At 40.4% G+C, this 27,456-nt stretch overlaps 1 protein-coding gene across 3 annotated transcripts in view; it reads left to right on the top strand.

Moving 5' to 3' along the window:
• LOC148023475 (ATP synthase subunit B) overlaps positions 1-27,456 on the top strand; it is a 160,071-nt gene that overhangs the window by 48,939 nt on the left and 83,676 nt on the right. For 2 of the 3 annotated variants that reach the window (XM_087696462.1, XM_087696461.1), the window contains exon 3: positions 2,702-2,750. The exons of the other annotated variant lie outside the window; for it this stretch is intronic. In XM_087696462.1, coding sequence (XP_087552588.1) covers positions 2,702-2,750 — 49 coding nt within the window. The remainder of the gene's footprint in view (positions 1-2,701; positions 2,751-27,456) is intronic. 3 annotated transcript variants of the gene reach the window in all.

Here is a 27,456-nt window from a genome sequence, read left to right as displayed (position 1 = left end):
TGGTAAATGAGGATGAAGAACTGTGAGGTGTGGAAGTGTAACAGGGGTAGCAAGGATAGAAAGGGGGGCAAGGTGGGTAGGTAGAAAAAATCGGAGTGGGACCCAAAGGTACCTGTGGTGTAGGCATGGGGACTCTCAAACTTTGTGTAGCTGTCAATTGAGGCACAATAGCATAACTAGAAGGCCCACTAGGAATAGCCATGGAGGCAAGCTGTGGTGTCAATTGGTTGACACCTAGGTAAGTAGAGGTAGTAGGGACCCCTTGCTGGGTGTAACCCAAAGGTGCGTAGGATTGAGGCTAAGCCTCTCCCAAATGTGCATGAGCATCACTCGGAACAAAAGATGTAGAGGTTCTAAAGGCTGTGCATGTGTTTGAAGAACCCCCCGTTGTGGTGTGTGCAATGCTATGAGGTGATTGAAGCAGTGGGTGGGAGACGTGGGTTTTGAAATGAAGATGCATTAAGTTGATTTTGATTAATGGATGGAAATTGAAATGAAGATGATGATGCGGAATATAAAATTGAAAGGAGGAAAGGAAGAACAATAATTATCAATCTTTTTTCTATAATCATCCCTACTTGTATTAACATACATGAATGGATCTTCAATGGGAGATTCAGCATGATCAACATATGGTACTCTAGATTCATCTTGATCTTTACCTTAATGTTGCAAAGGTAGCGAAGAAAAAGAAATATGAGGGACAAAAGTAGAAACTTGTGTACCTTGCACTGAAGTAGGAGAGAGAGACTGAAAATAAGGAACATACTTTGGATCTCTCTCTCCAAGAGGGGGCCCCATCCCTAATGGAGGTCTTGATGGCCTTGCAACCGCATCAGATTTATGTGCAACATCTGACAAGAATGATTCCGAGGTAAGCTTTCTGATCAAGGGCTTAGGTTTCTTTAGTGAGTACCTAGCTTTGATACCATGTAAAGAAATGCTCTACCACAGAAAACACAAAAACAATAGTATGACAAACACATAGATTGATAAACACAGTTAAGGGTTAGAGTAACATAGAGACAGTGAACATAGTGAATAATAATGAACGAATAATGAATAGAATACATTGGTCAATGCAACAAACCATCATGTAGTGAAGAATACTGTGACAACCCTTGAACTCCTATGTCTTGAGGACCGGGGTAGAGAGCATGAGCTGGAGAGTGTGTCATACTCTAATGGATCCTGAAATGTACCAAGGCAGCCTTTGTGAGGGGCTGGCAGGAGGAAACACAGCAGTGGATGTTGGATTAGTGTGACAGATGAGCACTTGGATGTTGGAAATCTGCAAATGCAGACAACAATGATGAGGTGGAAGCAGTGTGGACTTGCAAACAGCAAAATGCAGGTTGTGGCTGATGTGTTGGGTAGGACGGAGCCGGCTGCAGCAAAATGCAGCAGTCTGGTGGTCATGAAGAGCTGGGTGGAAGAAAAACAAACTGTATGGCAGCTCCGGAAGGTGGGATAACTGTAAATGCAGGCTGTTCCAGCCTTGGACAGCAGTCCCCAGTTGATAGAGGGCTCTGGTACAGCAGCAAAATGCTTGGCAGCAGGTGTCCAGTGGTAGATAGCAATGATGGATAGCTTCAGCTGAGATATCCTCCTGATATCCTCCGCAAATGGGGTGTGGACAGTAGAGAGAGAGCATGTGCAAGCTGCAAAAACAAGATTTTGGCGGGGTTACATAATCTTAAGTACAGAGGTCTTTTGTCCACGAAATATGACATATATTTTCTCACATACATGCATACATTTCTCCTCTCAATATATATGGTCACATTATACATACATCATGAACATAAATTCGAAAGAGGTATCAAGCATTTTCTTGAGTATGTAGGCCGTTTTGGTATACATTGAGCTGATAGAGAAAGCAAACTTAGTGGTTTTTAAATCTTATCCTATTTTTGTAAGCTAAAGGAGCTCAAAATGAGCTTTTTAAAACATAGAAAATGATGATAAGACAAGATGAAGCACTAATTGCAATCCACATTTGTTCCTTCTGAGTAGTGGAGGTCACTAAGCTATGTAATGCTTTGCTTGTGGGCACGATAATACTGGACTCTTGCATTGAAAGCTCAATAAGGAGATTTATTCTCTTTGTTTGTCTGTAGCAAAGCAAGGGACTTGCAAAAGTAGGGCCTTTAAGAAGGATGTGTGATAGACTAGGGAATTAAGCAAGGGGTTCAACTTCTAAGCAATGAGGTTGAGAGCTTGAGATGAAGGGTAGGAAATGGTAATTTGAGGGTAGAGAAGGAGGGCATTTGGCTCTAGTACCATGAAAGAAATCATGGTGTATTAAGAGACATGGGCAACATGACATGAAGTGGAAGTTGTCTCAAGGAGAGCACTTGTGGAGAGAGGCAGAGTTTGAGTGACAATGCCACAAGTCTTGCACAACGCATGGTTTATTCACTTGGTGCCTCTTACATAGTCGATTGAATAACTAAAGAGCATCTCCTTGTATATGTCCCACATAATTATTGTAACCCTAGTTTTAGATCCATCCTCAAGTCTTTGTTAGGTTTTTGAAGAGCTCTAGTAATATATTAATATATCTGTTGATATTCATGTCAACAAATATAGTTTCAAATAGCAAATTGAATGAACATCATGTAATGTTTTATAAAATGTTTACTGGTTTCTCATGAAATATTCAGCTGAGTCCCTTTTTCTTTGTTTGGGATCTTCATAGGTGTGCGAGTCCACTACTTTTTTGGAGCTACTAAAAAATAGGCAAGAAGGTAGTTTAAAGTTGCCCTGATTATCTTTAGCATAAAGTTATTACAAGCAAGACAATTTATTCATGTTTCTATCTATGTTTGTGAAAGGGGTGCTAAAATTGGTGAACTGAATGGATATAGAAACTACTCTTTGGTAGTCATGAACTCAACATGGAAGCATGACTAGAACTTCAACCAGGGCCATACTTTATCTTTAACTTTTGTATTTGTCATTCACTCCAAGTACATCTGAGTTATGATTCATAGTCGCAATTCCAGGCTCGATGGAGCATTTGGACTTAGAAATACATTCCCCATGATGTTCTTATATAGGGACATGTTGGACATCCACCCGCCAGGGGGGGGGAAATGGGGGGGAGGGTGTGTGCGGGGGAATGTTAGTTTAGCACATTTAATGGGATTTAGGCACTGTGTTTAGTCCTTAGTAGGGCACGAGGTAGAGACAGTTGGACGACCCATTTTAGGGTCTCTTCGGTTGTCTCATGTCTCACCCTGAGGATTTTCGGCTTTCTTCAGTTTCTCGTGTCTCAGCTGAGGCTACTATGTATGCTCCACTCCTCTCATTCTTGTTGTATCAAATCATCTTGCATCCCTGAAGAGAGGGAGACTAGGGGCTAGGGGCACTGCTGCTCCTCATCAATGATCATCATACTGGTGCCTTGTTTGTATTATAGATCTTGTGCTTCATCTTATGGATTCCATTTCTGGTTCATTTTGAGTTTCTTGTGTTCATGCGTTCTTTCTTTCCATCAGTGTTTCACCCTTTCTCTTTCATGCTTATGATCATCGGTGCATTCTCACACGGTATCAAACGACCAGTGTTGCTGGTTTTCTGGCTGAAGCTCTGCATTTTCTGCTGATGGAGCTTTCTAAACCTAAGTTTCAGCTTTCTATCCCTTCCTACCTGGTTGACAACCTCTCTTTGTGCTCAGCAAACTGTTTTTGGTGCTGGGCAACCTGTTTTCTCAGTCTCCGGAGCTATTTTCCTTCTGTTTTTGCCTGATGCTTGGTCTTTTAGGGCTGAAACTACTTCTCCAAGGCCTGATTTGTTGCCACCTTCTGTGCTGAAGACTCACTGAAGACTCAGAAGATTCACTTATCTTTGTCTATGAGCTGATGTTATCCAATGGCTGGTAAAACCTGTTTTTTGCTATCTGCACCCTGCACTTTTGCATTTTCATTTTCAGAGAGGGCCTTGTGTGTCGGTGGTTGTGATTCTTTACTACATTGACTTCTATTACGTGCTTGTGTATATGAACTATTGAACTGCTGAACTCATGTTTGAATAGGCTGACTTTGATATGAAGTGCCCCAGATATCTCTTTCTAACTCCTATCTTCGTTCACTCTCATGGCACCGCTATGTTCTTCTACTGAGGACAAGCTTAAAGGCATTGATTGCCCACCTTGGAGTTATATTTTGGAGGCGTGGTTTGGCGAAGCTACGAGGGAGGATGCCATCTCAAGCTGGCACTCCACATGTTCAAGCTTTTGCAAGTGCAGAGAGGGATGACAAGAAGAAGAATGTGACATGCTTATTCTGTGGCAAGAAGGGGCATTCACAGAAGGATGACGAGATGCTTTTCGGTAGAAGAAGGGGAAGAAGGGCAAGGGCAATTGGGGCTCTTCATCATCCTCAAACTTTGACTTCTTTGATTTTGATCGTGTTGCTAGGATTGCATGTGACCCAGGGGTAAGTTTTTTAGACCTAGTGATTTTATCATCCCTCACAAATTTTGAGGCTAGAGAGTAATTGTCAGAGGGTGGTGGTGGGGCTTGTTGGCCTCATTGATTTCTTAATGCAGTGGACCATGAGGGATACTTGCCACATGTAGTCTAGCAGCTCAAACCTTGGAGTTGGTGTCAAAGGTTTGGACAGCAGCAATGCTTGCTTGCAGGCTGTTCTCACATTTGAGGGACAGTTCAGTATTGTGGCTGAAGGAGGGAAATTATGGTCATGATGTGGTTTTGCAAGTCATTGGGTGACATGCATCAAGATTTTGGTCTATTTTCAGTTTCTGTGATCAGGGATTAGGTACGATTGACATTGACATAAGTGTCTTTTTGAGGCACCTTGTTGGTGGCTTGATCAGCCACTGCTTGGGTATCCGTGGTCCTAATAGATTGTCATTGTTCATATGTGTTATGATGTTATGGCTTCTAGTAGATCACTGCTATTGCATGGGGCATGATTATATTTCTTTGTGTTGATCACCCATGATTTGAGAGAGTGTGTTAGTTTAATATGCATCATAGGCTTTAGGCACTATGTTTAGCCTTTAGTTGGATGCTAGACAGAGGTAGTTGGGTGGCCCATTTTAGGGTTTCTTTAGTTGTCTCATGTCTCCTCTCAAGGCTTTTATGACATAGTCACAAGTGATGCAAAATGGGACTGGAGATAGGGAGGAATCCCTGTCGGTTGTGACGATATAGTCACATGGAATGGGACACAGGATGGAAAGAAGCTATTATCCGTGCAATCCTTAAGTCTAAAAATGACTGTCACTCGTGACTATGTCTTAGGGCTCTCCAGTTGTCGTGTCTCATTCTGACGGTTCTTTTTATGCTCCAACCTCCACTCCTCTCATTCTTGTTGTCCTTGAAGAGAGGGAGATTGAGACACTACAATTGGTCATCCTCTGTTGTTGTCTTGTTGGTATTGTACTATACATCTAGTGCTTCATCTATGGATTTCATAGCCCGTTCATATTGAGTTTGTTGTGTTCATTTGTCCTTTATTTTTGTCAATATTCATGATTCTCTTCATGCTTTCAATTATCTGTACATTCTTACAAGGGGGAGGGTTGTCCCCTATCACATCACTCACCTTTGATGGGCATAGCTGCCATTAGCAATGTGACAGGCTATTGTGATGGAAATGGAAGTGGATTTAACGTACCCTTTCCGATGATTGTAACCTCCCTTCCAACCACCACAAACAAAATATAAAGAGTCCAAAACTCCCCCTAAACAAAACAAAACAAAACAAAGACAATGGTAAAAATGCAGATAAGATAGTGGCGAAAGCTTTTGTGCTGGCAATCACATAGTTTCCAACTTCTCTCTCTCTCTCTCTCTCTCCCCCTCTTTAAGTAGTTAGCACTATACAAGATACTATCATTCCTAGTTTGTCTTGGGTTTATTCTTTTCATATTATATGTCAATACGTTGAGGTGTCTTGGGGTTACTAGCTGATTTTATCGAATATGGAGGAATGACTTTGATGGCATTTTCCTTTGCCTTAACTTTAGTGTCACGGAGACCCAAAATTTGGAGATGCTTTAATCTTGTTGATAACGTTTGATTAAGTTATTAATCAAATGTGCAAGGTTGTTTAGCGTATGTGATGTACATGGTAGTTATTTCATGGTAACAAGCCAAGGACCCTAAGGATACAATGGGTGTCAAAGGCAAAAGCATGGTCGTCTCTGTACATAATACAGATTGATCCATACAGTACGATTCGTATGATATGGTACGGTACGTGCTCGTATGATTTATTATGAAAAAATAGGCACTTTTTGGTCACTTTCCTTCAAGCCTACAACTTCTTTTTTTTTTTCTCATTTTTTTTCTTTTTCTTCTTGCTTTCTTATTTCCCTCTTCCCCAAGCCTCTCTCTCTCTCTCTCTCTCTCTCTCTCTCTCTCTCTCTCTCTCTCTAGCCTCTCCCCCTCTCTTAACCTTCTCTCTCTCAAGCCCACACTTTTCTTATTGGTTTGATCATTCATGTATGATGTATCCACCCCCATCTATGTAGTTGTAAGTTGTAGATACGAGTCGTGCATGTTGCGGATGCAGCATTATGTTTTAGCATGTTAGCCTCAAGTATTTATCTTATATACTCTAATAGCATTGCTATGTAGACTTGACTATTCTATTATCTTTAGTCCAAACTAATCAAGTTTTTTTTTTTGTTTCGTACTAATATCATATTGTACCTTATAAAATATAAAGGTATCATTTAGTACTATATTTTATCGTACCGTATTATATCATACCTTTCATATTACGGGCAAAAGTTGTGATTAGTTATGTTGGTTGGGCTTTGGTGGTTAGTTGGTATCAGTTTTGACCTTAGGACAGTTGTTTGGCCAATAAGTGTGAGTGGTGACACTAGGGACTAATATTAATTAATTTATTAATGCGAGTCTAAGGGTCAACAAAGGCTGGGGCCATTCCAGGTTGCAAACAGCCTAGCCAATTAAATTATGGATGGGCACATTTAATTTTGGGCAGGGTTAGAAGGGCTAAAATTAAATTTTAGAATTAAATAACTTTGAAAATTAATTTAATGGCTAGATAATAAATGAAAATTGAGTTTAGAAGACTGTCACTTGGCAAAAATACTCATGCAAACTGAGAGAATGTTTTTAAGGCTTGGTCCCAACCACTTAGATGAGTTTTCAGCTGCTGGAGGAGGAGAGAGAGAAGGCTGCTAGTCCATTTTGTGAGCAGAAAATAGCAGAATACAGCAGGTGACAGCCATTTGGAGCGATCAATAGACAGGCCACAGTAAGAGAAAGGACATCATTAGCTAGCTGGTGACAACAATTCTGGTGTTCCTAGACTGTAGGCGACTGCTTTTCTTGCTGGTTGAAACAAGCATTAGGTAGAATGGAGGGTTTCTCTGTGAGAAGTCTTTGAAGTGTCTCTCTTTCTAGCATCCTCTCATCTTCTTCGGTTAATTCTCAGGAGATCTCAGCTTATCTTAGCCATTTGGAGCAGATCTTAGCCAAATTTGGTGGACAGCAAAGGGAATTCTGTGGTAAACCCTAATTTTTTGCAAAAATTAGCTATCAAGGAATTCAAGTGCCAGCCCATCCATTGCCAATTTGGGGCAGCATTTGCCTTTTTGGGATCCAATTAGAGCAAGCCTTGGGTGAACTTCAATTCAAGGGGCAATTTGGCAATTTGTGCGCTGATTGCGTCTACAAAAAGGGGATTTCAGATCAGCCAAGGAGATTGTAGAATCTCAGCTTGTATCCAATACATTAGCCAATAAGGTTAAAGAAGTACCGAAAAGGGCGCCCAGTTTGGGTCAGTAGGGTGTCTATCGTCCAAGAATTTTAAGGTAAATTGTGCATTTTTAGTCAAGGTTTATTTATCGATTATTGTAATTAAGTGCTTGATTAGGAATTACCACCCTATTCGAGAAGGAAAGTTGGTTTCATGGTTCCATTGTCGAGATACCAATCAATCCTTCTACAGCAAGGGGATTTGGGATCAGCCAAGGAGATTATAGAATCTCAGCTTATATCCAATCGAGTAGTCAATAAACTTAAAGAAGCACTGAAAGGGGGCGCCCATTTTGAGGTCAATAGGGTGTTTATTGTCTAAGAATTTTAAAGTAAATTGTGCATTCTTAGTTAATGTTTATTTATAGATTGTTGTAATTAAGTGCTTGACTAAGAGTTCCCACCCTATTTGAGAAGGAAGGTTGGTTTCATGGTTCCATTCCTGGGATACCAATCAATCCTTTGATTTGGTGGGCCCAAGGCACCTGATTGCAATCCAAAGCTTTGTGCAAGTGCTGATTTTTGTGCTCAGTTGAGAAATTACAGCAAGCTGTCTTCATACAGTGAGATGGAATCAAGTAGTGATGATGTCTCTCAGAATTTGGACAAGGCTCAGACCATGGATAGCAAGTTGAAAATGTTACTTGTTGGGCAATATGCAGGGCCTTCAAGGGATAATGAGGCTGATAACTAGCAAACTGAAGAGAAATTTGATGACCAGTTCAAGAAATCGGATGAGGGCAGTAACAAATCTCTTTATTGAATTGGCAAAGGATCCGTAGTTCACCCGATTATTGAATGCTTTGAAGAAGGATAGCAAGGGCAAGAAGAAGAGGTCATGTGCTAAACCTTTGGGACAAGAAGGTGCACCAAAGGTAGTGCCAAAGCCTTCGCTTGAAGCTCCTAAAGAGGTCAATGAAGCAAATCAGTTGGCCCCTATGGGGCAAGGAATGCAAATGCAAGGCCAACATGGAAGTGCCAATTCAATGGATTTTGGACAGTTTGGACATGCATGCTATGATGGGACAGCTAGGATACTTTGGTGGTAGAATGCTTTTTCATATGATGGTTACATATGGATAGCACATGGGAATGTATGACACAAATCCCTATGTTATTTAGTAGCAAATGCATGGTGTGGAAGGCGCAATGTATTTAAGTATGGTTGGAGATTGGCAAACCCTATGTATGGGAGCATTGGCTTGATGCATGGGGGGGCACAATGTAGCATGTTTGGTAATGCATTTGTACCGCCGAAGATTTATGGGGCTCAAGGAATGAGTGCTAGTCATGCAAATGCTCAATTTGGTGTTGGTTTTGATGTAAATTCAGCAAATGCACCCTTTCTGTAGCAGCCAGTGTATGACAACTTGATACCCAAAGAGGCAGCAAAAGACTATGATGAGGGTGGAAAAGCAATGAAGTTTGAGTCCTTTAGTGGTTTACAAGATAGGCTGAAAGCTTTATGCCACAAAGATGTAAAATTTTATTGCTTTGCTTAACATTTGATTAAAAGTTAATCAAATGTGCTAATGTGACTTGCATATGTGAGGTGCAAGTCAAGTATTTTACAGTGTGCGACCTAGAACCTTGAGATATCGGTTGGTGCTAAAGGCAAAAGTTGTAATAAGTTATGTCCGGCAGGTACTAGGTGGTACCCAGTGTCAGATTTTAGCCTAGACCAATTTATTGGCCACTAATGTCAGTGGTGATATTAAAGACTAGGCATTAATTAATTAATTAATATTGATCTAAGGGCTAATAATTGCTCAGGGATACTTGGAAGACAAATTGGCCTGGGCAATTTGATTATTAGTCGGTGAAATTAAATTGTTGAGTACTAGAATAATGATTAAATTAATTTTTATAATTAATATTTTGAAAATTAATTTAATAAGCTGCATAATGCTGGGAAATGGGATTAAAAAGCTACCACTTGGTGAAACTTGCCTATATAAGTGGAAAAAACGTTTTTAGGGATTGGTGGAAGTCTATTCCAGCTATGTGAGAGAGGAGACTGCTAGAGAGAAATGAGAGACTAGTGATGTGATTTGCAGTCACCAGGGATCAATCTTATAGCATGTGACAATAATTTGGAGCTTTACAGGAGAAGGTGACAGCGGCCCAAGGTTCTTCTAGTATAGGTGATAGAATACAGAATGGGGCAATAGTCTTTCTTATGGTCCTAAGCTGTAGGTGACAGCTTCCATGGTTCTTTAACTAGGGAAACAGTAGCTTTCGAACATTTCTTGTGATGAAACTTTGAAATTTCTCTATCTATAGCATTCTCTCTTATTCCCCAATGATCTTTCAAGTTATCTTAGCATTTTCTAGTAGTTTGAGCCATCAAAGGAAGAGATTTCAATCAATCTCTATTATAAATCCTAATTTACAAAAAAAAAAAAGAGTTTAACAGCCACCTTGGGATACATGCTTAGAATTGAGAGCCTAGGACTTGAATTTTATTAGCTAAAATTGAGGACTTTTAGGGAGGTTCAAGAGGCTAGCCAGTCAATATGAGATTTGGGGCTGAATTTTTCTTTCAAGGAGCAGGGTGAAGGCCAATCCTTAAGCAAACCAAGGGGCAAATTGGTTTGGAGGCTTGTTGGTCAGTTTTGACAGCAAGAGGCGCTTGGATTAGCGAAGGAGATCAGAGAATCTCAGTTGTACTCCTTTCATTTGCAATATAAGATAGAGAAATATTGCAAGGGGCTCCAATTTTGGGGCTAAGAGGGTGTCTAATGCGTAAGATTAAAGGAGTAAAGTGTGCATTTTCAATTTACATGAATTTTATGCTTGCTGTAATTCGTACTTAATCAGGCTATTTACCACCCTATTCGAGGAGAAAGACCGGTTTCACTTTGACTTTCATTCTGCAGTTTAATGTAGTCTATTCAGAGGGAAACTTCACCGAATCCTCTAAGATTTGAAAGGTAGCCATTTTCTTGAAGGTGAATGCATTGTAGTGGTGGTCCAGGCTTTTGATGCAAGGTAGAGCAACGTCAACATGGGTACAATTCAAGCAAATGTTTGCATTGAATTGGCTGACAAGTACCTTTGAGGTGGACATCATGATAGCTTGGAATAAGCTAGATGCTAAGCAATGCAAAAATTTAGAGCAATACAATAAGAAGCTTTGGGATGCATTGTTGTCTGTCACTTCTTATCACCCGTATCCCTTCACGAGCAAGTGAAAAAATATGTTTGTGTGCTACCTAAAGGAATTAGGGATTTTTGCATAAAATCTAGCATGTCCAGCATGACTTAGCTCATAGAGATTGTTGCTACGGTAGATACTTTGCTGCATGGGAAGGACTTGGGCTTCCTAGAGAGTGGGGAGAAGCTGAACAAAAAATTTAAGGCTGAGAGAAGGGGCAGATCTGAAAATCAGCTTGAAAAGAGGCCAAAATAGCAAAGAAAGGGCTCAAAAACATCGGCATAGCATAGGGAATTGATGGCTGCTAGTAAATACTTTATTTGTGAATAGGAGGGTCACATTGCAAGGGACTATTCCAATAGGCAGCAAGCTAGAAAATTAGAAAATCAAGGAAATCCTAAGGGAAAAAAGCCCAAAACATCAGTGGGATTGGTGCTTGATTTTGCTAGTGATCAACCCAGTAATGATGCTTTTGAGTTGTGCAGAACATGGGGAAAAATTAGGGATTACCATGCATTGATATTCCTTGATAATGATGCACAAGTCAACTTCATCTTTGTAGACATGATAGCCCATCTAGGCATCAGAGAGGATGAGATGGGACCCATGGGGGAAGTTGGAATGGCATGTAAAGCCATGCTGAGCTCGTCACAACGCTCATTGGAAAGCTTTGGCTGCATGTACAAGGATATGTGGACAAAGAAGAGTTCTTGATTGCTCCTCTTGAGGGTTGTGATGTATTGCTGGATATGCCATGGTGTCATTGTATGCATGTCATGATTGATGCCCCTGTAGTTGTCAGAGTGCAGCGATGCGGAAGCGTAGGATTGAGAGCGAGAGAACGCAGAGAGAGAAGAGAGAGAAAGAGACAGTGGACGATGAAGATCTGCTGTATGAAGAATGCTGAATACAAAGATATGCAGATATATACATGGGCGCAGTGCGCTGGACTGCGTGTCTCCACCTCGACGATGCAACCTGCTGTTCACCTCGAAGTCCGCTGCAGTCTGCATTGTCTGCTGTCTGAAATCTGCGAACAGAGACAGAATCTGCGCGTGTCACCGGTCTGTAATCTGTGAGCAGAGAAGTGTACTAGACTGCTGAAGAAGTCGGGTATAAATAGCCGAAAAACCGGGCAAAAGAGGGCGCTAGAAATGCCCAGTCGGCTGCATTTAATGCAGCCGACTACCTGCTGCAGGTCGGACTGCCACGTGGCAGTCCGACTGAATGCAGTCCGACTGCACCAGGCCTGCCCTGCTGCCTTGATCTGATCTCTAACACCCCCTCTCAGAGCCTGGGCAGGGCAGAAGCCTGAGGCATCTGTAATGTCTCCGAAGTAAAGCCTGAGGAAGGGCCTTCGTAAACAAATCCGCAAGATTGTCCTCCGTCTTGCAGTACTCCACAGTGATGGTCTCATCTAGAAGCTTTTCTTGGATGAAGTGGTACTGGATGTCTATGTGCTTCGTCCGGGCATGAAAAACAGGGTTCCTTTCCAAGGCAATGCAACTCTCATTGTCACATCGCAGTAAAGTAGGACGAGTCTCGGGGCACCCAAGCTCCTCCAATAATCTCCGAAGCCACACAGCCTCGCATGTGGTGGAAGACGCGGCCCGATACTCCACCTCAGTAGACGAAAGGGCTACCGTGGGCTGCTTCTTGCTACTCCATGAAATAACACCTGCACCCAAGGTAAAACAGTAACCTGTAGTAGACCGCCTGTGGTCCACATCATCGGCCCAATCCGAGTCGCTCCAAGCTGCAAGTACAAGATCTGACCCATCTGTCCCTGCGGGGTAATGAATCCCTAAATCAGACGTCCTCCTCAAATACCAAAGTATCCTCTGAGCAGCCTGCCAATGCACCGTCTTAGGTTCACTCATGAACCTTGCCAAGAGTCCAACAGCAAAACATAGATCAACCCTAGTGTTGAGAAGCCAAATCAAGGACCCAATCAACTGACGATAGCGGGATGCATCCGCCAAAGGAGAAGCTGAATGGGAAGTGGCCTTCCAATTCGGATCCATAGGAGTAGATAGGGCCGGACAGTCCTAAATCTTGACTTAGAAGCTATTTCCTACGCGGACTGTCTCAATTGCAAGGGCTCGAGAAATGAAAATGTCCTCTATAGAAGTCACGTGATGGGTTGCTCCACTGTCCATAAACCGAATAGGTGCTAATGTGCTCGGTTGTGACAAGTGGGCCTTTGTAGTCACCTCATCAGGAGACAACTCACAGATGTGAATGAGAGGCGTATGCGATGTCTCTAAGGAGACGATGTGAGCCTATGCAAACTAATCAAATAAACCTTCTAGAGTTGAGTAGTTCACCGATTGTGATGGTTGACTAGTGGGAGAGTGGATTTGGCCTCGCCACTATCCTTGTTGGGGTTGCCACCACCTTGCTTTCCTTGCTAGGGTTTACTTGATTGCAGTGTGGCGGTTTGATTCTTGGATTTTGGTTGTGTGCCTCTTGCCTTGGACACTTGTCATCATAATGGCCAGTCTTTTAACAATGTCGATAATATCTATTCTTCATAGGTACATTTTGCCATCTAGGTTTGAGAGTAGATTGTGTGGCTCCTTGGGATTTAGTAGCCTTGTTTTGATTTTGATTTTGATTTGAATTTTGTTTGCCCTTGCCCTTTCTGAGAAGATGCAAGAAGGGTCCCCTCTATTGAGAACGTGTTATGATATTGATCGAACAACTACGTGTAATGTAATGGCCGACACTTAAACTCATAAAATGTAGACATTTGAGGCTATGAAATCACCTGATGTACAAAATAGAAATATTTTATTTGCAGCTTGTTAAGGAATAGGATAACCTGATTGCTAGAGGACTTAGGAGGCCTAGTGGTTGAGAACTCAGCAAAGAGATGCTGATACTTAGCCAATTTGACTTTTAAGTCATCCTTGTTGGTGATTTTAAAATTTTTGGAGCTCATGATTCAAATTAATGCTATAGGTCCTATCCAAAGCTCCATAATGGTTACTTAAGTGTGCCGAATGCTCAGATGCTAAGTCGAAATGCTAAAGTTGAGAGTGAAACTTAGGCAATAAGCCCTACATAAGCTCGACAATAGCAGAGGCATTACAAGCCTTCGATAAGCGAACAATCTTGTATGGAACAAGTGTGGGATGAGGTTGGAGTTCGAACGCTTGCACTAAATCCCATTGGTTGTGAGAGAGTAAGACATGTCTCATCAAATTAGACCAAGTGTGGTTTGACCCATTTAAACGAGTCTTGTTATTAAAAGCATGCTTGACAGATGAGGAGCTAAACTATGAGATGTTTGTGAAGATGGATAGGTGGATTAGGGTGGAGGATAAAATGGTGATAGTGGTGGTGGATAAGGAGGAGGGGGTAATGGTGGGAGAAATAGGTTGCTAATGTGCAATGAGTGCCAATTGATGTGGAGGTACGAAAACAAACATAGGTCCATATGGTACTGTAGGTGGAGATGGAAGCACTAGGACATGATAGCTGTGTCCAAATGTTGGATGGGACACAACATACTAATTGGATGGTCTACTAGGTAAAGCCATAGAGACAAATTGTAGTATCAAATGATCCACACTCGAGTATTCCTAAGATGTACTTCAAGAAGGATAACCCGAAAGTGTGTGTGTGAGAGGTTGAGCCTTTGTCATATGTATACCACCCGGAAACGGGTATGTAGAGGTCCTAAAGATTGTGCCTAAGTACGCAAAACCCCTTAGTGTGATGTGTGGTGGTAAATGTGGTACACTTAATGGAAGTGGAAAGGAAGATGTAGCGGTAGATGGAGAGATGGTTGGGAGCCCAAATGGATTAGTGATAGATGTTGTTGTAGAAAACATGATCGGTTTCTTTTGTCCATTAAATGCATTAGATGAAGATGCAGGTACTCCAAATTGACCATGAGAAATAAAATCATTTAAAGAAAAAGGGAAGGAATGTTTACAAGTTCTTTTTTCAGTTTAATACCTAGTTTTGAGTTCAAAAAGAAATACTTGTCTTCTTCAACACTCAGAAACCAAAGGTTATTTTGAGAAGTCCCTTCTTGATGAGAATCCCCCAATGCAATAGAAAATATGAAATCAGTTTGTATAGAATTTGACATAATAGGGTTCGTACTTGACATTGATGAAACGAAGTATTGTGGAATTGAAGTGTAATCCAAGCCAGGTTCCACTTGCAGATGGGCAGTCAGTAGTGGAGATTCTGAAGGTCTTGCAAGATCATTAGTTTTGTGCATAAAATCTAAAGGAGATAGATAACTCAGACTTGGCTTCAATCACTTGTTGAGCCGTGTGCAAAAGGATGAGATTATACTCAACGGTGAAAATATAATAAGGTATGTGGATTCCATGGTAGTTCGATGGTTCTCCGCCAATGTTAGATTGAGCAATAGCAAGTTGGGAGGCACACTCTTGATCATTTCTGTCCACGTTGAGCTGTGTAGAGTGGAGTAGTGGTGTTAATGCGTTCGAAGTCATCTGACCCTTTTGTTATTGTTCTTGCTTTTGCGGATGAGCTTTTTGATCAAAGGCCAAAGTTTCTTAGAGAGTATGCAGCTCTGATACCATGTGAAGAAATGCTCTAAACATAGAAAACATACAACCAATCATATGACAAAACATAAACTGATACTATAGAACATATTTAGGGTTTGGTTAACTCAGAGACATTGAACACAATGAATAATGGAGTGAATGACTACTAAATATACAATGCTCATGCAGCAAACACACTATGCAATGAATATTGAACCTTGGAACTTTCATATCTTTGGGATCAAGGTCGAGGTTATGAGTTGGAGAGTGTGTCGTACTCTGGAATGGATCCTGAAATGCAGCAAGGTAGCCTCTGTATGTCGAACACCAACAAACGCAGCCAGAGAGACTGGATTTGATGTAGACAATCAGTGAGAGGAGAGAGAGACTAAAAGGCAAGTACCCAAGAAGAGAGAATAACTGGGCGACATTTGGAAAGAGTAGACAACTGTGTTGGAAGTCTAGGCGATAGCTAGAGGAGAGAGAGACACAACAAACGCAGGAAGTAGATGATGCTGAAAGTGCTAGACTGATGGCGACAATTCCACATGATGACATCGGTAACAAAAATAGGGATTTGAGTGTAGGCAATAACTCCAGGGTACTAGGCGACAGCTTCAAGATGTAGGCGATACTTCACAGGTGGAGATGAAGGTTGGAATCAGGTGCCGGATGATAGCATACAGCAAGGGGAAGGTCTGATTGTGATATCCTTCACAAAGAGGGGTGTAAGCAATAGAGATACGGTTCCTAAAACTTGCAAAAACGAGATTGAGGGAGTAAAAACAGCCTTCCTCCTCGAACATGGCGGTAAATAACTTGATTCAGCACTAATTACAACAATCATAAAATTCACAACTGAAAATGCATACTTATACTACTTTAATCTTGGATATTGGACATCTGATTGGTCCCAAATTGGTACCCCTTGCGGTATTTCTTTATCTTATATTGCAAATGGAAGGAATACAACCGAGATCCTACAATTTCCTTCGCTAATCCAAGTGCCTCTTTCTGTCAAAACTGATTTGCAAGTCTTCAAACCAATTTGCCCCTTAGTTTGCTTGGGGATTGGCTTTCACTCTGCTTCTTTATAGACAAATTCAGCCCTAAATCTGATATTGGTTGGCTGGCCTCTTGAATCTCCTTGAAATTTCTCAATTCTAGCTTTTGGAATTCGAGTCCTAGGCCCTCAATTTTGAGTACGCATCTCGAGGTGACTGTCAAAACCTTTTTGTTGTGTAAATTAGGGTTTACAGTAGAGATTGACTGAAATCTCTTCACATGATGTCTCAAACTATTGGAAAATGTTGAGATAACTTGAGAGATGGCTAGGGGATATGAGAGAATGTTGTAGAGAGAAATTTTAGAGTTTCATACTGAGAAATGGTGAAAAGCTGTTGCCTCGCTCAAACAGCTATGGGAGTTGTCAGCTACAGCTTAGGACCAACAAGAAGACTGCTATCCCCTCCTTAATGCTGTCACTTGCACAAGGAGGACCTTGGGTTGCTATCACTACTCCTGGAGGGCTCCAAAATTTATGTCATTTGTTGTAGGATCGGTCCATGGTGGCTGCAAATCACATCAATAGCATCTCGTTGCTCTCTAACAGTTTCCTTCTCTCTCACAATGGCTGGAATAGACTCCACCAGTCCCTGAAAACGTTTTTCTCACTAATATATGCAAGTTTTGCCAAGTCACAGCCTTCTAATACCATTTTTTGGTATTATCAAGTTTTAAAATATTAATTTTGAGAATTAATTTCATAATTATCCTAATGTCGAGAAAACTAATTTCACTAACCAATAATTAAATTGGCTAGGTCAATTTGCCTTCCAAGTATCCTTGAGTAGTTAATTGACCCTTACACTGATATTAAGTTAATTAATTATGCCTAGTCTCTAATGTCACTACTAACATTAGTGGCCTATAACTTAGTCTAGGCCCAAATTTAACATTAGGTACCATCTATTGTTAGACATAACTTATTACAACTTTTACTTTTGACATCCGTTGAATCCTCGGGGTCCTTCGTTTGTTACCATGAAATAATTGTCATGCGCATCACATATGCAAAACAACGTTGCACATTTGATTAAAATCTTAATCAAATGTTATCAACGAGATTAAAGCATCTCAAAATTTCGCGTCCTCGTGACAGATCTCCATCTCGAAATCCTTGGTATCTTCCTTAATTGCATTGCATTGTGCCAAAGGAAAAACACACTATATTGGAATTTCCACAAGGCATTACAATCACAACATTGACCACTATTGTCCAACCATGCCATATGCCCCAAACTTGCATGAAATTTCCAGCGTGCATATATATAACATAAAACTGAAAGTTAGTACAGAACCATTGCTAGAAACCCATTGGATGCATCCATAACACACCTTTTTGAACTGCTCTAACTTCAAAACCGAGTAAAGCATATTCTTAGCATTAACCATGGCTAAAACTATCAACGGCATTTACAAACATGATGCTGTCCATGGAACGAGTTGTAAACCATTGAAAAGTGAGCATAATCTGATCATTTGCTGATCTGAGAATTGATCACAAACGGTTGCAAATGCGCCTCAAACTTATCACAAACTAATTGTAGAAACGGATTAGTAACTAATGCAAAAATAGATGCAAACCTGATCCCAAAAGTGTCCATAAATGGTTCTCAAACTAATCAAAAGCTGAGCTGAAATTGATTAGAATTTTGGTATCAAAACTGAGGCAAAAACTCATGCCCAAGTATTCATGAACTGATCCGAAACTGATGCAAAAGTATAGTTTCAGAGCTCTAGTAACAACCATACTCATTTGGATACATCTCATAGTAACTAGTACATTGAGTAGTAACCCCATGGTGGACATAGTGTTAGCACAATACCTTGGATGTATGGTGAATACATCCAAGATCCACTACATACAAGAGTTGTCCACAACTACATGAGTGGAAGTGCTATCTCCCCGTTGAGTATGAGACAATACTCCGGGCCCCTGCTCTGTTGAACTTGATTAAGCCCGAAGTGAAGTTGGCTCTAACTAAAAGGCATCTCAATAAAGTTGCAAGAATTGAGGATGGTTTGCCAAGTCATCCTCTTTCATCCACTTTGCATCTATTGGTGAAACAATGCTAAAGCTTCACTAAGAAGGATATGGAAACTTTACCTCTAACTTTACTTGCCCAAAACCTCCACTAGGTTGTAGGCCTTTCTTTCCCTTAAGCATTGCGATGCTTTATACTTTGACAGTGCTGTAATTCCAACTTAACTAATATGCAACATTGCATCTAATTGACTAGCCCCTCATGTGTAGATAACATGCTAGGAGTACTAGATACATAAGAAAACATTCTTGTTTGCATACTTTGGACCATTGCAATGTGACTGTGCGTGGGAATTTGTATAGTATCAGCCATACCAAGATACATTATCCCATACATTCCATGCATTACTAGTTGCGTTTTTCCTTATGACTAACACTATATGGAGCATTTGAATGACCAACATTAATACCATGAGTTCCAAACATAGTGTGCTGCATTGCCAAACTCGCCACTCGCCACTTTGTACCCTAGCATCATGCCAACATTATTATACATGGGGTTATGCATATTACCAGTCAAATCCAGAGAGATTGGGCACACATTGGTTGCTGCATACCATAAGGAGTTATATCATACATCTCCATGTGTAGTCCTTGACCCACCATAGCATGGACACTGGTGCCACTACCAAAGTCTCATGTTTGCCCCATCATTGCATGCATGCCCTGCGATCTAAAAAGCAATTTGGATTGGCACTTCCAAGTTGGCCTTGGATATGCATCAATTGCCCCATTGGCACCATTTGTTTATGCTCACTATCCACATTTTGGAACATCATGCTGCTTTATTGGCTCTTCCTTCAATGCATCTTACTGTCCCGAAGTTCTTGAAGACAATCTCCTCTTCTTGCCTTTGTTGCCCTTCTTTAAAGGGTTGAGAAAGCACATGAACTAAGGATCATTTGCCAATTGCATAGACATTTTAGTTGCTATTCTCAGTTGATTTTAAATTGGTCATCAAATTTCTCTTCCTCTTGTTGATGTTGGATGTAAAGTTCCTTCCTCTCCGTGTAAAGTTATACAGGTGTGAACACATCCTTATTTGTACCTTAAGATATAAATATACTCTTTATTCTTGTGTACCGATACAATCTGGTGCACTCATCTTGGCATTCACACACTCTCTCTCAACATTGCTGGTCCACTTCTAACTCGCACTCCCATTGCGCTCTCTTGCCTTCAAATTGGTATTAGAGCTGCGACTAAGGTGTGTGCGCTTCCCAAGGTCTGTGCATGTCAGCTTCAACTTGTTTGCGTGAAGAAGTGTCAGTTTAGGCTAGGTCGAGTGTAGACAATAGCTTCAGGCACGTGTGTGTACTGCCAGACATACAACAAGTCAGAAAGGCTAAATTTGTGCAACCGACAGTCTTTTCAGTCAGTTTTGACCAGGCAAGTGCAAGCCACAGTTCCCAGGTCACAAGCGACAGTTACCAAGTCAGTGTGAGTGCAGGCGAGAGCTCGCTGACCAAGCGACAGCCCACGTGATCAGGTGGTAGTCAGTTTTGACCGGCGGGACGTAGGCGACAGCTCATGATAGGCCATAACAGTCAATCGATAGTTTGTTTGACATTCTTGTGCGACTTGGCACATTTATAGAGGCCCCAGTTTACGTGTGGAAGCACAGATATGATTTTTCAGCAATTTCATGCCCAAAATTTGGGGATTTTCTCAAATTTGATGCAGTTCATGCATAACAATGACATTTTGCAAACATAGTGCAAAAAATTGGGGAAATTTTGTTCAGCTTTGTACTCTCTCTCTCTCTCTCTCACACACACACATTGATTCTTTACTTCTTATTCATGATTAAGTATTACTATGCATAGATTAATTCTTTCATTCTCATTCATTTTCCATTAAATTAATTGCACAATTACTCCATGCTGGGGCCTTCAATTTTCATGTCTCCATGAAAGAGAGAGTGGTGGGCTGCATACCTATCTATAGAAAGTTTGGGGCAAGCAAATTAGGATTTGGCATATGGAACATAGTAACTCTCTAGGATTCCGTTATTTTTAAAACAATAAGGTGCCTTCATTAATTAAGCATGTTTTGGGGCTGTTTAAGTGAAGTTAAGGTAGTTTTAGCTCAATAGTATAAGTTTCTTGTCATGTCTTTTAACTTATGATTGCTCGAGTCACTTTCTATCGGATGATGGATTATATCTTCAGGCCACATAGGACATTTGTGGATACTTTCTTCAATGACATGATTGTCTACTCAAAGAATGAGGCAGAGTATAGAAAGCATCTAGACATTGTGTTCAATGAATTGCATAAGCATAGGCTGGCTATCAATGGCAAAAAAAGTGAATTCTTTTTGTATGAGATCTACTTTTTGGAACACATTGTATTAGCTGATGGTATCGGTATGAACCTTGCAAAAGTTGAGGCAATATGCGCATGGCCACCTTTGAAGAATATTTACGAGATCCACAGCTTCTTGGGTTTGTGTTCTTACTACAGTAAGCATATATGTTTGGTTGCTGAAATTGGATCTTCATTGTATGCTTTGCAAAAGAAAATTGTGGTATTTAGATTGACAGTAGTGGAGATTTCAGTGTTTGAAAAGTTAAAGGAAAACATGACTTCAGATCTTATGCTTGTATTGCCCGAGCTTAGGAAGTCATTTGTGGTTCAATGCAATGTATGTGGTAATAGCCTTGGGGCTTTTCTTATGGAGGATGGCCGAATTGTGGCTTGTGAGAGCCCAATCCTCCATTGTGTAGAATTTGCAGGTCTTTGAGAAAGAGATTTTGGCTATAATTTAGAGAAAGAGATTTTGGCTATAATTCATGCACTGTGTACATAGAAACACTATTTGTTGGGGATTGATTTTATAGTGCATATAGACCATCAGACTTTAAGATACTTTTTGAGACAAACAAAGGTGTTAGAGAAGCATATGAGATGGATAATTTTTCTTTTTATGTTTCATTTTCAAATTGTACACTTTGATGGAAAAAAGAATGTTGTGGATGATGTAGTGTCACGTAAGTCACATATTCCAACTGTTGTGGGGCTTATTACACTGAGTTGAATGCCATGAAGAAACAATATGTTGTTGATTCTGATTTTGCTAATGTTTATGATAAGCTTTGCAATGGCCAGAGGCATGAGCACTTTGTGCTTAGAAATGGATTTCTAATGGTGCATGAACGACTGTGTGTTACAAAGTAGTTGAGGGCTAGAGTTATCATTGAAAGTCATGCTTCTTTGTATGTACCACATAGAGATATTGATGTCACAGTCAAGGTATTGGAGCATTTCTTTTATTGGCCATCTTTGAGGCATGATGTAGAGCAGTTTGTTAGGAAATGCTTTGTATGTCAGAAGGTAAAGCATTATAGGCAAAAGATACCAGGTTTGTTGCAGTTGTTGCCTATTTCGGATAAGCCTTGGTAGAGCATTTTAATGGATTTTATTTTGGAGCCTCCTAAGACATCTATAGGGAATGATGGAATATGGGCTATCATTTGCAAGTTTAGCAAACAGATCCATCTCATTCCAATGAGAGAAAATAAAGGCTGATCATATGGCACGATTATTTTTGCAGCACATCTTCAAGTATCATTGTATGCCAGAGATCATCAGTGATTGAGACCCTAGGATGACTAGTTTATTTTGGAAGGGGTTGCTTGAGAATATGGGTACCACACTGAAATTCTCATTCTTCTTCCATTTGCAGCAGACGGATGGTCAGTTTGAGGAAGTAAATTCCACAGTGTTGGATATCTTAAGGTGCCGCGCTTCGGACCACAAGACACAATGGGAGTAGTATTTGCCATTGGTTAAGTTCGCTTACAACAATATGGTGCTAGTTCCATTGGCAAAGCTCCATTTGAGGTGGTTCAGGGTGGTAGGAAGGTACCATCTATCTTGCTGACTAAGGATAAGATACTTTGAGACTGATTGTGATTCGTTATGTTGAAAACTTGGATGTAGCCTATGCAAAGATAAAATATGCACTTCAGAGGTTAAAGGAATAGTAAAAGAAGGCAGTTCATCGCTATAAACATGCTTAAATGAAAGGAAGAGATTGTATCCAAAGTTAAGTATAATATACTATGGGTCCTTCCAAGCATTAGAAAAGATCAGCAATGTGGTATATAGGCTGAAATTACCTCCACATTGGCGGATACACAATGTCTTTCATGTCAATTTATTGAGGCCTTTTTGTAGTGATATGCTAGAGGATATGTGTATTGAAATTCGGCTTGAGGAGCTGGATGAGATCTTGGTACCGGAGCAGATCTTGGCCGGTTAGAGGTAAAGTTTCTAGGAAATACTTGATGAAGTTTTAGATATGTTCATCAATAGATGCAAAATTGATGGAAGAGGATGACTTGATAGATCATCCTCAATTATTACAGCTTTACCTAGATGCTTTTTAATTAGAGATGACATTGGTTCGGCTCAGTTAGGTTCAATAGAGCAAGGGTTAAGAGCATTGCTTGATGCTCAAGGGGGAGGTCGCACTTCCATTTCGCCGATTGTGGACAACTCTCATAAATAGGGGATCTCGGATGCAGTTAGCATGCATCCAAGATACTATACTATATTGACAATATGTTTGCCATGAGGTCATTACTTAGTGTACGAGTCACTATGAGATGTATGTAGATGAGTATGAGTTTTACCCGGGTGCTAAAACTATACTTTTGTATTGGTTTATGATTAGTTTGGCATAAGTTATTGCCTCAGTTTTGGGACAAAATTTTGACTAGTTTCAGCTTAGTTTTTAATTACTTTGAGAACCGTTTATCATCACTTTTGGGATTAATTTTGCATCAGTTATTAATCAGTTTTTGCAATTAGTTTGTGATCAGTTTGGGATCACATTTACAGTAGTTTGTGATAAGTTCTCAGATTAGTAAGTGATTGATTTACAATGAGGCTATGCTCAATTTTCAATGGTTTATAGTTGATTCTATGGATAGTAGCATATTAGCAAATGCCATTGAGAATCTCAGCGATGGTTTATGCTAAATTAATACTTTTCTATGGTTGATAGTCAGAACACTTGAGAAACATGAGCTATGGATGTATCCAATGGATTTCTGGCAACATTTTGGACTTTTGCTCAGTGTTCTTTGATGTTTGTGCTCGTTGGAAATTATCAACAGGTTTGGGGTATGTGGTATGGTTAGACAACAGTGGTCAATGTCGTGATTGAGATGCCTTATGGAAATTCTAGTGCAGTATATGTTTCCTTTGGCACAATGTAGTGTAATTGAGGACGACTGTAGGGATTTGAAAGCGGGGGTCTATCACGGGGACGAGAAAATTTCAGATGGTTTAATCTTGCTGATAATATTTGATTAAGTTACCAATCAAATGTGCAAGGTTATTTATTACATGTGATGTATATGACAGTTATTTCATGGTAATAGACCAAGGCCTCGAGGATGCAGTGGATGTCAAAGGCAAAAGTTGTGACTAGTATGCCACTTGGGCTTTGGTGGTTAGTCGGTATTAGTTTTGACTCAAGGACAGTTGTTTGGCCAATTAGTGTCAATGGTGATACTAGGGACTAGTATTAATTAATTAAGTAATGTCAATCTAAGGATCAACAAAGGTTGGGGACCATTCTAGGTTGCAAATGGCCTAGCCTATTTAATTATGTATGGGCATATTTAATTTCGGGCAGGCTAAGAAGGCTTCAAATTAATTTTCAGAATTAAATAATTTTGAAAATTAATTTAATGACTAGATAATGCTGAAATTAGGTCTCAATTGAGAGTGCGTGTGAAATCAACCTCCCTCCTTGGAGCGGGTGGTAATGACCTGATTTAATAGTAATTACAACAAGCATAAACTTCACATAAATTGAAAATGTGAATGGTATCACTTGAATCTTGAATAATGGACAGCTTGTTGGCCCCAAAATTGGTGCCCCTTGTAGTATTTCTTGAACTTTTATTAGAAATGGATGGAGTACAATCGAGATCCTTTGACCTCCTCTACTAATCCAAGTGTCACTTGGTATCAAAATTGATCAAAAAGCCTCCAAACCAATTTGCCCCTTGGTTTGCTCAAGGATTGGCCTTCGCCCTGCTCTTTGAAAGACAAATTCAGCCCCAAATTTGATATTGGCTGGTTGGCCTCTTAAATCTCCTTGTAATTCCTTAATTTCAGTTGCTAATTTCTATTGTAAAATAGGATTACAGGAGAGATTGACTAAAATCCCTTCCTCTGATGGCTCAAACTACTAAAAAATGTTGAGATAACTTGAGAATTGGCTAGGGGATTAGAGAGCATGCTATAAAGAGAGAAATTTCAGAGTTCCATTGCGAGAAATGTTGAAAAACTGTTGCTGCCCTACTCAGACAGCCATGGAAGCTATCATGTATAGCTTAGGACCACGAGAAAGATTGTTGTCCCCTCCCTAATGCTGTCACTTGCATCGAAAGGACCTTGGGTTGTTGTCACCTGCTCCTAGAGGGCTCGAAATTATTGTCACCTGCTACAGGAATGATTCTCTGTGGTTGGAATAGACTTCAACCAATCTCCACAAACGTTTTTCCCACTTGTATGGGCAAGTTTTGCCAAGTGGAAGCCTTGTAATCCCATTTTCCAGCATTATCCAACTTATTAATGGATTTTTAAAAGTTTAATTCCGAAAGCTAATTAATACTTATTCTAGTCTCCCAAGTGTCCCGAGCAATTATTAGTCCTTAGACTCACATTAATTAATTAATTAATGCAGTCTCTAATGTTACCATTGACATTAGTGGCCAACAAACTGGTCTAGGCTCAAATTGGACATTGGGTACCACCTAGTACCCATCAGGCAAATAACTTATTATAACTTTTGCATTTGGCACCAACTAATATGTCAAGGTTCTGACTTCCAGACTGTGAAATAATTAGATTGCATCACACATGTGCAAGTCACATTAGAATGATTGTGTCCCGACAAATAGAGTACCGTGAGGTCAACTAGTAAACAGGTCAAGGCAAGGCTACAAGTCATGACTACATCATGATGCCGCAAGTTTACGTTTAATTTAGGGCACAGGCTAAGGATATGTGTACTCCAGAGGGTCGCCAACTTTGTTAGAATTCGCCAACTCTATGAGCAATGCCCAATGTTTTATTCTTTAGTTCATTTTCAGTTCTAAGTGTGAACACAACCAAAGCTTTAAGTTGTGTCACCACTCTTAGAGTTAGAACTAGAGTCAATTAATTGTAGTTGAGTTAGAGCTAGGTCTATCTTAGACCTATCTTGTTCTTTTTATTCTCATTCTTTCAGTTCATCAAGTACACTCTACTCGTTTGCCTTAGCACACTCTCATCGTCTCTCTTTTCTCTCCTCCATAGCTGGCTGTCATTTTCCAACATTTGGGATTAGAGCAAGGTTCTAGGCGCGGATTTAGTTCAACCATTGTCAATCGGTGCTGCCTTGCCTAAGGTCTTGTTGCTGTCAACCAACTCTCTACTTAAGAAAGAAAAGGACAAGCTGTTGTTGTTTTCAGTCTGCACGCAGCCCTATGCACACTCATACGCACAGCTCTATACGTAGCTTGCACGTAGGCCTGCTTGCGATTTACTACAAACCCTCAAAAGTGCAAAAACCTTAATTTTTAGATTTGGGGGTTTTTCAAAATTTTTGCAATTTCCTATCGATTTTGGCCATGACTTTCCCAATCCTAGCTCTTGCCGTCTAAAATTTGGGGCTTTTGTCAACGTTCGCTCCTTGAGTTTAAATTGACAACCAATTGAAAGAAATTTCACAATTTCTTTGACATTCTCGCTGAAAAATTTGGGCTTTTGCTTGATTTGCAATCCCATGTGCGAATCGTTATTGGAAACGCCGTCATTGCACAATCTCATTGACATTTGTGTAAGAAATTTGGGACTTTCTGTCCTAGAGGCTCGAGCATGCATCATGAGGTAGGTTCCAAATGTTGTTCGCTGTTGGCATGCACCGCGAGATGACGTTACTGCAAAAATTAAAATTTCAATTTCTTTGAAATTCTAGGAAGAAATTTAGGACTCTTGCCCAACACACATTCCAAGGCAGCAATCAAGTGGTATAGCAGCATTTAATTGCTATTAGAGTTAGATTGAGTAGAATATTTTGCGTAAATTCAGTAAATTTTTTGTAAGAATCAACATTAAGTTAATGTAATTTGTACTTTTGAGGGTATACATTACGAGGTAGGTGTGGTACAACAGTGTATTGCTGTTATTTCATAGTTGAGTGTTGATTTGAGTTAAACTGGACACACTTTCGTATTTGTGTGACACTTTGGTACTTGTTGCATAATCTTAAAGGGATTTTTGGTACTCTAAGGAGTACAATCTATACTTCAGCAGAGAAGTATTTGGCTACAGATTTTTGTCCATTACTAACAACATGGCATGTTAGGGGACGAATATTAGAGCAATGTTCTTGGTGTCCTCACTCAAGAGGATAAACTTGAGGAATCAAACTACCCGTTGTGGAGTTTTATGATTTGCAATCTTCTTGTAGCAAAGGACTTGTGAAACTATGTTACAGATGATTTACAACGACTAGAAGGTCTTGCACCTCAAACACCTCAGTTGAACGCTAGATGGCAGGATGTTGGTGCTACTATCGCTTCTCCCCCTCCCACCAAGGATCAGAGGAGATGGTACTCAAAAGAGGCACATACATTTTCTCTGATTGCCTTGTCAGTGAAAAGATCGATTATTCGACACATCCGGTCTTGTAAATTCTCAAAATCAACATGGGATGTACTTGAGCATATGTTTGCAACACGTAACGAGGCCAGAAGTTCTTATCTTCGTAGAGAGTTGGTCAATGTGAACATGGATGAGGGTGATAGCATGACGACAGATCACCTTACTCACATACAGGATGTGTGCGAGCAGCTGCTCAATGTGGATGAAATCATTCAAGATGT

The sequence above is a fragment of the Lygodium microphyllum genome, chromosome 16 (genome assembly GCF_053477565.2).
Source record: "Lygodium microphyllum isolate KBCC chromosome 16, Lygodium_microphyllum_v1.1.10, whole genome shotgun sequence".
In the NCBI taxonomy this organism is placed as follows: Eukaryota; Viridiplantae; Streptophyta; class Polypodiopsida; order Schizaeales; family Lygodiaceae; genus Lygodium; species Lygodium microphyllum.
Note: the sequence above shows the minus strand (reverse complement) of the source record. Positions and strands in the feature narration are given on the sequence as shown.